The 15070-nt window shown below is 45.2% G+C and overlaps 1 protein-coding gene across 1 annotated transcript in view; it reads right to left on the minus strand.

The window, feature by feature from the left end:
* The window catches only part of TMPRSS6 (transmembrane serine protease 6), a 29728-nt gene extending 15480 nt beyond the window's left edge, over positions 1-14248 (minus strand). The window contains exons 1-5 of the mRNA XM_083462309.1: positions 14209-14248; positions 12132-12292; positions 8931-9067; positions 8187-8254; positions 6041-6225 (exon numbers count right to left, since the gene is read on the minus strand). Of these exons, the coding sequence (XP_083318435.1) occupies positions 6041-6225; positions 8187-8254; positions 8931-9067; positions 12132-12282 (541 nt within the window). The 5' untranslated portion in view covers positions 12283-12292; positions 14209-14248. The remainder of the gene's footprint in view (positions 1-6040; positions 6226-8186; positions 8255-8930; positions 9068-12131; positions 12293-14208) is intronic.
* Positions 14249-15070: the final 822 nt, after the last annotated feature.

Here is a 15070-nt window from a genome sequence, read left to right on the forward strand (position 1 = left end):
AGGAGAATGTTAGCCGCTTTGAGACTCCTGAAGGGGAGTGAAAGGCAGGATATCAAATCCAAACTCTTCTTCTTCTTCTTCCAGACTAGAGCAATTTAGCAATGCTGAATTATTCCACTTGTGCAAAGAAGTGGAAGTGGAACGGCCATTGTGATCCCGCATTGCACCCAACACAGTGCTTTATCCTAATTGCAGTCTCACAACGCTCCATTTCCATATGAAAGGCAAAGGGATTACAGAGCTGGGATTGGCAGTCCTAAATATATTAGTTATTCATTCTATTCAATCAAACCTACACCCACAAAAGTGCACTTTAAACTGGTAGCCTTCAATCTAGGGTTAGATGGAGCCGACTAATTTCAGTCCAAGTCACTTTCACATGTGTTCCATCCCATTTGCACATTAAACTGATGAAAATATTTTTTTAAAAAAAAACTGGGATAAATCAGATTCATGTAACCAACATGCTTAACTCTAATAAACACATTAAGGGCTTAAGACCATATAGCAAGCTGTCTGGCAGGCTCAACTAGTTCACAACCCCTCGCCTTGGGAGCAAGGGTTACCAAACACTTTGTTCTTTTTTCTTCCACCATGATGTGAACTCTACCAGTAAAGGAGTTCTAAGCTGGATGCTCCATCCATCTTTGTGTTTTTTTACAAATAATTTAGAAACTCTTACTATTTTGAAACTAAGTTAAACTGCCTTTCTTTTCTTGCTGCTGTATGGGAAAGCACATGAATCTGACCTTTGAAGGTTTTGTAAGTAAACCATTCTTAACTTATCAAGCGTGAGGTCTCTTTCTATGATAAGGGAAGTGGGGAACTTTGGAAGCAACTTAAAAGGGGATATTTTAAAAGTCTAAGCCTACATTTCCACTTTTGCTGCATGTTTCATTATTTTAAATCTTTGCTGGGGCTCTCTCAGCAAAGAGTGAAGGTAAAGGGACCCCTGACCATTAGGTCCAGTCATGACTGACTCTGGGGTGCTCATCTCGCTTTATTGGCTGAGGGAGCCGGTGTACAGCTTCCGGGTCATGTGGCCAGCATGACTAAGCCACTTCTGGCGAACCAGAGCAGCACACGGACACACTGTTTACCTTCCCGCCAGAGCGGTACCTATTTATCTACTTGCACTTTGATGTGCTTTCAAGCTGCTAGGTTGGCAGGAGCAGGGACCGAGCAACGGGTGCTCATCCCGTTGCGGGGATTCAAACCGCCGACCTTCTGATCGGCAAGTCCTAGGCTCTGTGGTTTAACCCACAGCGCCACCTGCGTCCCCCAGCAAAGAGTACTTGTCTCAAACATGGATCTGGGCATCCAGATAATTCATTTATCTTATCTAAAGTAATTCTCTCCTTAAACCAAACACAAAATAAATAGCAACAAAAAGTCTACAAAACTTTGCACTTAAATATATATTTCTGAATCTATTTCCTTTTAATAGGTTCATTCCTAAACCTATTTTGTCTCAAAGAATTTTTTTTGAACCAACATTTATATGGCTAGAATTTATTTCAGAACCTAGTTAGTATTTTTTAAAAAAAGATAATCTGTTCTTGATTTTTAACAAATCAAACAAAATAAGGAGAGTTAATGCAGGACAAATCCCTCCAGTAAGAAGCTCTTAAAGCTTTAAAAGAATTTGTCACCATACCATGTAATACGACAATTATCATAGCAAGGCTTCCTTCTGAGGTACAAAAGTCTTTACAGTTACCCATTAAATAATGAATCACGCCTCTCTGCACTTAGCATGGAAGGAAAGCAATGATTATCTCCAATTAGAGGGAAGTATTATTGTTGTTATTTATACAGTACCACCAGTGTGCATGGTACCAAGCAAACTGATGGCCTTAATACAGGTAGCAAAGCAGAAAAAGACTGTGTATACACCATGAATTTAAGGTACACACCCCAAGAATCCTGGAAATTGTAGTTTATTAAGGGCTATGGGAATCGCAGCTCTGTGAGGGGTAAACCACAGCTCCCATGATTCTTTAGGGGGTGGGGAATGTGCTTTATAAGTACCATATTGGCCTGATTTTTTTCCAAATTCTGTCTGTGAAAAGTTAAAGCACGGCTTAAATTTGTGACCTTACCTAAAGTGGCTTTTACAATATTGCTGCTGAAATAGACATATGGTAAAACAAAATGGGTGTGAGTGCCTGAAGAATTTTAAGGGAGCGGCTTGTATTTGGATATTGTCTTCTTTTCTCCCCCCCCCCCCCCGAATTTTAAAGCTGTGGCTTATATTCAAGTGCAGCTTATATTCGGGCCAATACGGTAAGCTGTATACTCTGAAAGTGGAAATATATAAAAGAATAAAAAAAATTGTCCATTAGCACCTTAGGGACCAACTAAGTTTGTTCTTGGTATAAGCTTCTGTGTGCATGCACACATGGCTACCTACCTGACTCTGAAAGTATGGGTTGCCAGCACCCGGGGGGGGGCAAGTGTTATGCCCCTCTGGTGGACTGGGAAGCTGGGGTGGAGGCATGGCGGTGGAGGAGCCAGTGTGGAGGGAAGGGCGAGCTGGTCTAACCTCATTGGCCAGCCCAGGAGGAGGTCGCAAGTGAGAGTCCCTTGACTGGCCATGTAGAGAAGGAGGCACCACCCCACCCCTGAAGGCCCAGGCCGGGTGTGGCTTGCCTTCCCATGGCTCTGGAAGGTGGTAGGAGCTCAGCCTGGTTGTATGCCTCTCAGAATTTTGTGCCCAGGGCCACCGCCCCTCTGCCCCCTCCCCACGCTACACCGATGTGAGTATCAGTTGCTGGAAACCACTGGAAGGGAGAGCATGCTTGGCCCCTGCTTGTGGACTTCCCATAGGGACAGTGGTGTAGTGTGGGGGGTGCAGGGGGGGCCAGCCGCACCGGGCGCAACATCTGGGGGTTAGGGTTAGGGGGCGCAAATCCACGGTTTAGGGGGCGCAAATTACTTGCCCTGCCCCGGGTGCTGACAACCCACGCTACGCCACTGCATAGGGATCCAGTTTGCCACTGTGAGAACAGGAAACTTGACTAGATGGGCGACTGGCCTGAAACGGCAGGCATCTTCATGTGTTCTTACGATATAGAGAACAGAGGGAAGCAGCTTAGGTGGAAGGCTGACATGTTCAGCCTTGAACATATCGAATTCTCAGCAGCACTGAAACATCCAAGTGGCTTGCATGGGATTCTTATGTAAAAGCCACAGACATACGGAACAAAGGAAAGTACATCTATTTCTTACTCAGTTACAGATAGGTAGCCGTGTTGGTCTGCCATAGTCAAAATAAAAAAATTCCTTCCAGTAGCACCTTAAAGACCAACTAAATTAGTTCTTGGTATGAGCTTTCGTGTGCATGCACACTTCTTCAGATACATGCACACGAAAGCTCATACCAAGAACTAACTTAGTTGGTCTTTAAGGTGCTACTGGAAGGAATTTTTTAAATTTCTTACTCACTTAGACATCTGCTTTTATAACATGCTGGATTGAAGCACTTGAACAGAAAGATATAAAGAGCGAGTATAACCAATGCAGAAACATACTGTCAGGCAAAAGATGCAGGGTAATTTGGCTTTAAAGGCTTTATTTATAAGGTTCATCCTAAGAGTGTTGCGGGGGGGGGGGCATTACAGCCTTATGCATTTTCTGTTGCCCGTGCGCAATTATTTTGCCTCACTTTTTAATATAAAACATTTTGCGTTCAGTGTATTGTGCAAAATGGATGCACCAGTAACTCTGAGCCCAATATGGCTACCTATGTGATGGAAACTGAAGATTTTTCAGAAGCTCCAGATAACATAATCTATTGTAATCCCACCGAGATTTGACAGTGGGTTTGAGACTTGATGATGCCAGGGCATAGCCCTTGTCACTTAGATAGGTTGAAATGTGTCCTTCCGCTCTTTGCTAAGTGTGATTTGCAAAATTATAATACACAAATTACTTAGAGCTGAGCAGCGTCACGCAGAATGCCTCAGGAATGGAAAAAAATGTAAATAAAAGGTAATGATGAATGATGGCAATTTCTTAGCAGGGAGATTTTCGGAAGCATATAGACTTGGTCTCATTTAACATCTTTGCCAGCGGTGAGGAAGAGAAATTAGAAACCAAAATCCATTCATTGACATGTTCGATGGCAAAAGGGGCAAGCATCTAATATACAAAGAGCTAATAATAAGGCCAGTTTTATGGGCAGGCACAATGCACTGAAATAGGAAAGACTGTAAAAACAGGCAAATATTAGAGTTGTAGTGCAAATGCATCAGCTTTATTTCATTTAACTTTTGTCATGGGCTTTTGTTTTGTTTTTGCAAACAAGCCAAGTTTTAATTCAAGATGATTCTGAGAATATTTTGTTCAAATCCCAACTCTTCCCACCGCTAAATACTAAAACTCCCTGGAATTTTCTGCGTTCTCTGAAAAGAGGGAATAAGTGTTTCACCAGCAGTGTAGAAGTGAGAGTGAATAAACACATACTGGAAAAACACAGCCAACTTTTCCACAGGGAACATTGCAAGGTATACTGTAACAAGAGGAAGGCAAAACTGTGGAAAGAGAGTTTGAGATGTAAGTTTGCTGTCAGGTGCAATGCAATGCAGTGGGGGTGGGGGAAGGTTTATGGGGATGTTTAAAGTCTATCTGCCAGCAAGTGTGATTTAGTCTTGGGAACAGGTTTCCATTGTGGGTGGTACTTGTTCTTTTTAATTGCTACATCTAGCAAGCTGATCTGCACCTGCCATTATCCATGATAGATTAGGTCCTGTGCATATCCTCTAAGTAACAGAACTTGTGGCTTTCCAGATGTTGTTGAGCTACAGCTCCCACCATCCCTGCGGACTGTCCCTGTTGCCTGGGTCTGATGGGATTTGGAATCCTACTGCATCTGGAGGGCTATAGGTTTCCTACTCATGCCTCTAAGAGATGGCTGATCAGATGTGACAGCCAGCTGATCACTGAGAAGCGGACAATGCTGACCATCTGTTTGGAGGGTGAGTGAGCATGTTAAGATTTTAGCATGCAAAGATCTGGGAATGGGATACTATCTCCAGCAAAGAGGGGATACTTCTGCTGGATAAGGTATGAAATATATAGTACATCTTCATTTTTCCAAGTGGCCCAGGATGCAGCCAGATAATCAGCTGTTCAGATAAAGAAGGAAAACTTACATAACTTTGCCACTAGGGTCAATGGAACTTTGAAGAGTCATTTTTGGCTGGAATGTATACTATTAGTTTTAAGCACTGTGACACCATTGGTGGTGGTTGTTATAAAAATTAGGACTTCTATCAAATGCTTTTTTTGAGGAAGATTTATAAATCTTCAGAAAGCATTCCTTTCAAAAAGGGGAGACATTGGGTTGGATGTAGACTCAGTTATGCTTAGATGAGAAATTGAAGAATTTGTCAAATCTGCTTTCTCATATTTCCAGTTTTAAGTTCAGTTTTGCCACATTTCTGCATCCATTTGCAAATTTGTTAAGAATCCTCACAGAAGTCCACCAGCATTTTAGTGTGCATATCTCCTACGATACAAATTTGCAAGCATTTCCCCTTCATATAATGCTTTTTTGGTACATTTTAATTCACAACCCCCCCCCCTGCAACATACACATTATTGCTCACAGTTATTTGGTTGGAGAAGTACAAAGCCTAATTTGGAAAAGTGGAAACTTTGACGGATAGTTGTGTTTCAGGTCAAGCATTGTTTTGGGAAGTGCACATTCGATAGGACTACATTAAAATACAAACTGAATTTCTCCCTCATCCCTAGAGTAGACCCACTGAAATAAATGGGATTTAAGTTAGTCATGATTTCATCTGCTCTAATCCAAGCATGACTAAGTCTGGATCCATCTCACTGCATCTTTCCTTTCTTGGTCTTATATTGTCAGCATCCTACCCTGCTGACAGACACACTCACTCCGCCCTGTGTTTCCTCTCATCTTTTTCTTCTGCGGAGTCAGGCAATCTTTTTTTCCAGACTATATAGGTATCATAGGCAGCTCTTCCTTCTTGGGAGTACAAACTGCACATATGCGATTAGTACTCACCTAGCAAAACCAAGGATTCTGGGTCAACCTTGTATTCCGTCTGGTATGAGAGGTGTCCTGTTCCATCGGTGCTGCCAAGAAGCTCTTTGTAGAGCGTGGCATTCACTTTCTCTGCAGTCATCTCCTTGTGCTGCCCTTTGGGGACTTGAAGGGCGAACCAGAAGAAACATGTCAGAGATCCCTCCCTAGCAAATGGAGAAAACAAATGGATTTTTAATTTATTTTAATTCATTTAACAAAATTTATATAAGGCTTGAGTGCAATAAAGGGGACGTGGGTGGCGCTGTGGTCTAAACCACAGAGCCTAGGGCTTGCTGATCGGAAGGTCGGCAGTTCGAATCCCCGCAGTGGGGTAAGCTCCTGTTGCTCGGTCCCAGCTCCAGCCAACCTAGCAGTTCAAAAGCACGTCAAAGTGCAAGTCGATAAAGAGGTACCACTCCGGTGGGAAGGTAAACAGCATTTCCATGCACTGCTCTGGTTGCCAGAAGCAGGTTAGTCATGCTGGCCACATGACCCGGAAGTTGTCTGTGGACAAACGTCGGCTCCCTTGGCCTATAGAGTGAGATGAGTGCGCAACCCCAGAATCATCCATGACTGGACCTAATGGTCAGGGGTACCTTTACCTGAGTGCAATAAAGCCTCTATGTGGTTTACAGGAAGTATTAAAAGCATTGATACCCCCCCCCCCCGCAAAAGCATTAAACATAATTAAAATTAACAATAGAAGAAATTAAAATGTGGAAACATCTACATGCCTGGATAGGCTTGCTAAACAAAAATATAATTTAAGCAGGTGCTGAAAAATGTTCAGTGAAGCGCCTGCCTAATTTCAAATTGGCAGGGAGTTCCAAGTGCAGGTGCTTCCACACTAAAATATCAGTTTCTTACAACTGCAGAACGAGTTCTGTAGATCAAAGCGGTCAAATGGGCACATGTAGGGTGAAGTGTTCCTGCAAGTAAACTGTTCCCAATACATTAAAGGCATTACATAGCAATGGTAACATCCTGAACTTGACACAGTCAGTAGTGGAGAAAGGTAGGGGCGGTGGAGGCAGTGGGGGTGGTCCTCCCTGGGTGCCATGGGGGGGTGGCATTGCCACAGGTGCCCCCGGGACACGCACCATCATTGGGGCACCCCCCTAGGATGCTCCCCTCTGCCAGCACAACCCCTGGGACTTGCGCCGCCGCAGATGCACCTCCGTGGGCTGCTAGCCCTGCCCCCATGGGCTGCTCTGGGTGCCAGAGCAGCTAGCTCCACCTCTGGACCCAGTAGCATATCAGCAGCCAGTGCAGATCTCTGAACAGAGGTGTTACATGCTGACAAGGCCTCCCTTCTCCCAGCAATCGTGCTGTAGCATTTTTCACTAACTGCTGTTTCTGGGTCAAGTTCAAGGGAAGCCCACATAAAGTGCACTGCAGTCATCCAGTCTTGATGTCACCAATGCCTGACTACTGTAGCCAGCCTCTCCTGTGTTAGGACAAAGTTCAGGCACAGCTGGAAAAGACACTGCTTAGCAACTATGGCTACCTTGCCCAAACAGCTCCTTCACAGGAAGCGCAACCCCATCCAGGGCAGGCACTGGACCAGTTAGGATTCAAGCCCCATTTATTTTCCCTCATCCATCCCACTGCTCTGTCCAGACACATGTCAGGGGTCTACACAGCATTTCTTGATTCAGATGTTATGGAGAAATGGAGCTGAATGTTACCAACATATTGAGGGCATCTTGCCCCAGAACTCCCAATGAGCTCTCTCCGCAGCTTCAATTTAATATTAAATAGCAATGAGAATAAAGCTTCTCCCTTTCCATTTGCGCATCTTAAATTCATAGAGTTAGATGGGACCACAAGAGTCATCTAGTCCAATGCAATGCAGGTATCCTTTTGACCAACATGGGGCTCAAACCCACGACCCTGAGGTTAAGAGTCACTTGCTTTACCAGCTGAGCTATCCCAGCTTCAATAGTGGCAATCATGCCACTGCTACTGCAGCTAGCTAAACATTTCCAGCTTTAAGGTGTATTAACCCAAAGTCACGACCGATAATCATTTGGGGGCAAGTATGGCAGATTCTTCATCTCTGTAAAATAAACACACTGCAGCTTCTAAGGGCAGCTTTCAAACAGGCTAATAATGCTTCACTCACCCAAAGGCATAGACAGTGCTGGAGTTGTAGTAAGGAGCCAAATCGGTGGCATGAATGAGGTCTTTCAGCTGTAAAAGAATGCTCTCTAGTCATTACCAGACAATGGTGTCATCAGAAAATAATACCCAGTCTCTCTCACAATATAATTCACCTATCATTCAGCATTCAGGCATGAACCAGTATTGCCATATTTATTTTTACAATCTCTGCTCTAGGGTGCTGCTTCTGAATTGCCCCAAATGCATCATGAAAAAGAAACACATCATGAAAAAGAAACAATTGCTATAATGTAAGCAGCAATGCAATGCATTTTACCATAGCAGGGAAGATTGTGACCAGGTGAGCTGTGTGCCTGGCCTGCTCATTCTGCTGTTTAGGTGCTAACCATGTCAATAGGCCATGTCTGCTGCTTTCCCTTCTTATGGGTCTTTATCTGTAAACTGGGCTTCGGTGTTCAAATAGAAGACACCTTAAAATAGAGGATTGTCCTCTGTAAAGTAGGGTGCTTGGCTACCTATGGCTGCTTATGTGCCTTTTGTTGCAGACTGAAATGTAGAAATTTAGCAGACGAGGCTTTTCCTGCTGGGGAAACCCAATAATGACTCAGGGGAAGTCACAACTTAAACTGCTTTGAAAGATACTGGAGGAGGACCCATAGAGAAGCTGGCAATTCTGCACACTAATAACCTCTGTACTAATGCCTCACACTAACACCGTTTGTAGCTCATGAAGTCGTACCCCTACCATCTTCTGAGTCTTTGTTGTCTCTGTCCAGAAGCCTCTGGATTCCATCCGCCCGTGATCCAGGGAAAACTGTCGATTAAGGATCCTCAGGCTGCCTGAGTAGAAGTGCAGGGATGCTGTGTGGCGTGGTCTGTAGTCTGCCAGGAAGGTGAGACACATGGATGAGTTCCATACAGTGGAACCAAGATACCACAGGGGCTCTCACTGCACCACACTTAAAATGGGTAGACTTCACTCAAACAACTCCGTCAAAGGAGCCAGGCTGGTGGGGAAGGATGAGATCCAAGTAAAATAAATAAATGGCAGGCCCTCATCTGCAAAGCAGGATGTATGGCCACCGTAATGAAACCTGCAGAATGAAGTAGTATTAGAATGGACAGTACCACTTCAGACTGTAGGTGGGGGAGTGGCGCATCAGGTCCCCTGCCACATTCTAAGCTGGGCTGGCTTGCGCTGGCCAGGGTGCTAAATTGAGCAGGTGGGGGGGGGGGAGAGAAAGCCAATCCTTCCTTCCTTCCTTCCTTCCTTCCTTCCTTCCTTCCTTCCTTCCTTCCTTCCTTCCTTCCTGTTACACCTCCTGCCTGGTGAATAGCTAAGGGGCTGTGGGGCTTTTGAACCAGTGGATCCAAAGAATCTGGTGCCCAGCCCATTCTTGTTGCAGGGCTTCCTGCACACTATGGTGCAACAGGATCCTCTGCTGGGAAGAAGAAACGAGAGGAAAAATGAATGCCAAGGAGGATGAAAAACAGATGAAGAGAAAGCCAAGGAAGGAAGGAAGGCACTTTTTTTAAAAAAAAAAAATCCCCATGCATTTCAAGAACATTAATCTGTTTATCAAGGTTTTTTTTTAATCAAAAATACAAAATTATATACTCAAATGCCGGATTACGAAATTCTATAGTGAGCATAGGAACACAGGTAGCTGCCTCATACTGAGACAGACTCCTTGCCTAACTCTGTATTGTCTACACCAATAATGGGGAACCGTTGTCCTGTAAGCAACCTTATGCCCATGTTGGCCCTTGGAGCCACCCTATACCTGACACCAGGTGAAGGACAGGTAAGGACATGGCTAGGCCAAAAGGGAATTTGCAGGCACTGCTCATCAGCTGATTGTTGGGCCTTGCAAAGCACTGCACCAGGGTTTTGCAAATACCACCAATCAGCAGTGACTTTCCAGGGTTTCAGACAGGGGGCACTCCCGGCCCTACCTGCAGATGATGGGGATTAAGAATGGGACCTTCTGCATGCAAGGCAGATGTTCTAGCGCTGAGTCTTGTCCCTCCCCCACTCTAAAAAGTCAGCCCCCATCATTACTGTGCTATACTGAACAAATTCTGCAGTACTTAGCCACAATGACCGCTCCCCACTTAAAACGGGGGGCGCCCTTTGCGTGGACGCGTGCAGCCCCTAGATCTGGAGCGGCTCCAACAGCACAGGCTTGGCTTTGCCTTCCCTCAGGTGGGATACCTGGAGGTCTCCACCTACCTCAGTCAGTTGTCCAATCCCACCTGGGGGAAGCGTTGCCAAGGAGACCAGGCCAGGTAGGGGAGGGATTACCTGCCCACACAATAGAGGGAGGATCTTACCTAGGAATCCTGACTTGGCTCCAGAGCTTCTCCCACCCTACCCACCCTCAGTTAAGGTCTTATTTGCAGGTTAACTTTTCTTCACAGGTTTTGCAGGTTAACTTTTCTTCACAGGTATGCGGGCGCTGCTACGTTAAGGTCGCTGTTAAAGGGCCGGAAAGGAATTTCCCTGCATTGGCAGGTTTCGCCTTTCCCGTAGCAAAACGTCACAACTTTGGCGGTATCAGGCCTTGGGCGGAATCCTTTTGTCCATCTTCCTCTTGCGGCGGCGATACCAGGGTTCCCCGTTAAAGGGGTTTTCGGAAGGGAGGCTTTGGCCGTACACCGAAAGGTCGTCATTGCTCCCTCCTGCGGCGGCGGCGTTACGGGGGCGGCCATCTCTGCTTGAACATATGTTCTCCAGAGCCGGCCCATCCCCCCCACACACACTGGATAACCCTGATGCTCCCTAGGTCCCCGGCTGGGGACCGGGGAGGGAGAACGCCCAATGCCTGAGCCAAGGTCTACCCACATTTGAAATTTAATAAAGTTGTGGCCAATTTAATCCCATAGCACGTTGTCTTGAGTCGTTATTCACATGACGGGGGGACCGTGCAGGATCTGGGGACTCCGCCTGTCCACGCAATATAAATAAGACTTCAGCATACTGTATTTAATTAAACCACATGTAACTGTTTAATTCCCAAAATCTTTAAACTAATTGTCATAATATGTCAAGTGTAACTTACTTAGAATCTCCCTTCTTTCATGTATAATAAAATTCAAAACTTGTATCTTTCAGTGCTTCTTGGGAAAATTGCTTGGGGCAACTTCTCTTGATGCTTACCTAAGCGAATTAAAATGTAGCCATCCCAACAGGATATCTATCAGATTCTTCCTCTAGCCAGCTATCTATAATTAAGTTAAATTAGCATATTTTGTGATAATGCTGGACCTAGATGCTTCCATGATGGTGCGGTGGGCTGATTGTGTGACTGCTTCAACCTTCCCATGAAGCTGACCTGCATCTCAGCTGCAGATTCTCCCTCAAACCATTTTAAGTGACATACAATCACTTCCCCATTCAGCCACATGAAAGAGGAGTTGACTTCACCATGTCAAAAGTGAGCAGCAAACAGGAGGTACAGATGGAAGTGTCTTTAAGACACTTGAACTGGCCTCATTCCCCCACGATGCTGCATCAGTAACAGGGATGTGATTTTTCTCTCTCAGTTTCCTATTTTCCCATACTTACGTTCAGTTCTCCACATTAGTGGAATTCAGTTCTCCACATTTGTGTGTGTGTGTTGTTGTTTTTTACAGCCCTCACGAAAATTTGTTAAGAGTTTTGTGTGAAGTCCTACTATACACAATCTTGCATGTTATTTGCACTAAGACATGCATTTAGATGCACACTTCAGTTTATGTGTTTTTTCATACATTGCTTGGCTGGAGAGATGCAAAATTGAGATAAGAGCGAATTTCGAAGGATCATTGTGTTTACTTCCTGAATTGTTTTGGAAAGTGTGAATCAGGCAAATTCACATTTAAATGTGAACCGAATGGGATTTCTCCCCCCAACCCAGATCACCAACCATCCCAGAGAAGAACAACGAAAGACTCAAACAGTTACCTATGAAATACCAAGTTAGCGCTCCAGCACAGCCCAGCAGCACCAAGACTACCCAGAGTGGGATGCACTGCTGGCAGTTACAGAGTCCACGCTTGTGTGAGGCTTGGTGAGGCTGCACCTCTGAATGGTCCTCCTGCTCCTCTCCCTCCATTGTGGACAACCTACCAAACAAGCAAAGCAAGTATCAGCCTCCTCTCCTTTCTCCATAGCTGAGGTTCAGAATCATCACAATAAAACCATGATAACTTAGTGGAAAGGTGGGTTCAAAGCTTCCTCTATTTTATGTCATCTCCATAAGTTCACAGCTGTATATCCCACACATTCCCATCCCAATCTGCAGCCACCACTAGACTGAGTGCATTTTTAAATAATTTTAATAGTCATACATCTTACCACAGTGGGGAAGACTGTGATCAGGGGACCTGTGCTCCTGCCCAGTCTGCTGCCCAGGTCTAACTGCTGATGGGTGACTTCAGGCCCCTGCTGTCCCCTTCCAAGGTCATTTATCTTTAAATTGGACTTGGACCCAACAGCCATTCAAATAGGTAAAGGGACCCCTGACCATTAGGTCCAGTCATGGCCGACTCTGGGGTTGCGGCGCTCATCTCACTTTATTGGCCAAGGGAGCCGGCGTACAGCTTCTGGGTCATGTGGCCAGCATGACTAAGCCGCTTCTGGTGAACCAGAGCAGTGCACGGAAACGCCGTTTACCTTCCCGCCAGAGCGGTACCTATTTATCTACTTGCATTTGACGTGCTTTCGAACTGCTAGGTTGGCAGGAGCAGGGACCAAGCAACAGGAGCTTACCCCATCATGGGGATTTGAACCGCTGACCTTCTGATTGGCAAGTCCTAGGCTCCGTGGTTTAACCCACAGCGCCACCCGAGAATCCCTTAAAACAGCCTCTGCGAAACAAGATACGTGGCCTTTTGTTAGACTAAAATCCTGCTCCGATCCAATCAGGAGGTAACTGTCACAAGTGTCACTAATAAGCACGTAAGATGTCAGTGAGGCAAAACAGCAACATCTGACCTCCATTTGAGGCTTCTCAGAGATGGCCCAATACATTTTGTAGCCTGTACAGAAAATGTCCTCCATCCCACCAGAGGGCAGCAGGCTAGATTAGGGGATGCATATGGCATGCACAATTCTTCTGTCCGGCTCCCTGCCCCCTAGTATCTGTCGCCTGAGATGTCTGTCTCATTCTGCCCAATGACAGAACCAGCCTTGAGTTTAGAATTAAATGTGGCAGACCGAGGGTGAAAAGAAGCAACAGAACACAAATATATGTGCATACCAGCCCCTCCCCAACCCGGTGACTTCCATATGGCTTTGATTATGACTCCCACCAGGCCTAGCTGGCACAACCATTGGTCAGCAGATAATGGGAGCTGTGGTCTAAAACATCTGGAAAGCACCTGATCGGGGAAGTCCAGTGTGGTGCCTTTCAGATGTTGTGGACCACAACTCCCATCACAGCATAGCCAATGATAATGTTGTTGTCCACATTGCCTACCTCTGCCAAAGGGCATAGAACAAGGCTATAAACCTATTTCTGACACAATAATGCAGTTGTTCCTGATAAATCACAGCACTAATCACTCCTCACATTCATGGCCAGCAAAGTCAGAATAAAAAGAATGGATATCCATGGAGGCAAGGGGGCAACTGCTCCCCAATAATGAACCATAGCCTCCAAATTCCCAGCTTTCATTTTAAAAGTAAGAGTACCGGTAAGTTTCTAGCAATTGTAGGACCTGAGATATGTGACAAAATGTACAGACTCTATTCTTATCACTTTTTGATAGAAACTAGCCTCTTTCCTCCTTTCTGTGCTTTTACTTTGCCAATTGCCACATTCCCCCAGAAAAATTCCTATGAACGGCCATTATGTGAAGCCTCATGTTTTGCCTCTGTAGTTTTTTCCTAGAGGCCCTGCACCAACACATCCATAAGGAGAAGGCTTGGGCTGCACTCTATAGCCACCTGTAACCCAGCATCAGAACCCCAAGCCTCTTTTTCCTCACTGGGAAGAGAAATTCTAAATACCAGTGTGACCCCAAAGTGACAGGCCTACCTTTGCAGCTTCCCGTTGTGGTTGTGGCCTGGTGCGGTCTCATCTGAAATATCACACACACACACACACACACACACACACACACACACACACACAAGCACAAATGTAAATACTGAGCAGGATTGAATATTTACTTAAGCCCAAGGTCTTCCTTGTGACCGGTCTGTCGTCCAATGCTTTTTGTCCTCTGTTTTCGGCCTTTGCCCTATTCCAGATCAGCACTGAAAGCTGTGCTTAAATGTTCTCATGCCACATCATTCTTCCTCACAAAGTCGTTCAATAGCTTATGTGAAGCTAGTGCCCTAAAGAACCTCTTGGCAGTGGGGAGGCCTTCTTGGTAGTTTCACCACCCTGGGAAATTCAGCAGTGTGGCATCTCGGCAGAAGACATTCTCTGTGGCAGCCCCTAAATCTGGCATCTTGGCTGGATAGCTTTCATTACATGCTGAAGACACACCTCTTAACCTGGGCTTTTGATACCTGTGCAAGATGTTTTGGGACCTACTATAGACTTTTGATTGTAAATTGTGTTTGTGTGTGTGTGAGTGTGTGCAAATATGACTTTGTGGTGGAGGACAGTTAAAAAATCTTAATAATAATAATAATAATAATAATAATAACAATAACAACAATGTTTTTCCCAATGAAAAGCCATCCCCTTACCTATTTGATATCTTTCATTCCATGAGAATCTTGTAGCAATTCTTCTTACCAAAAGCAGAAGACATTGTAGCTTTTCAAATGGGGGAGTGCCAGAGGAGACCACTTGGGAAGGGTGGGGAAGGGCAGTTTGGAGGACAAAAGCTTGCAAGATGTGGAATGAATGATGCTCTGAAGAGCCAAGGTAACACACTGCTTGCTCC

Source organism: Podarcis liolepis (genome assembly GCF_965112155.1).
Source record: "Podarcis liolepis genome assembly, chromosome: 10".
Lineage (NCBI taxonomy): Eukaryota > Metazoa > Chordata > Lepidosauria > Squamata > Lacertidae > Podarcis > Podarcis liolepis.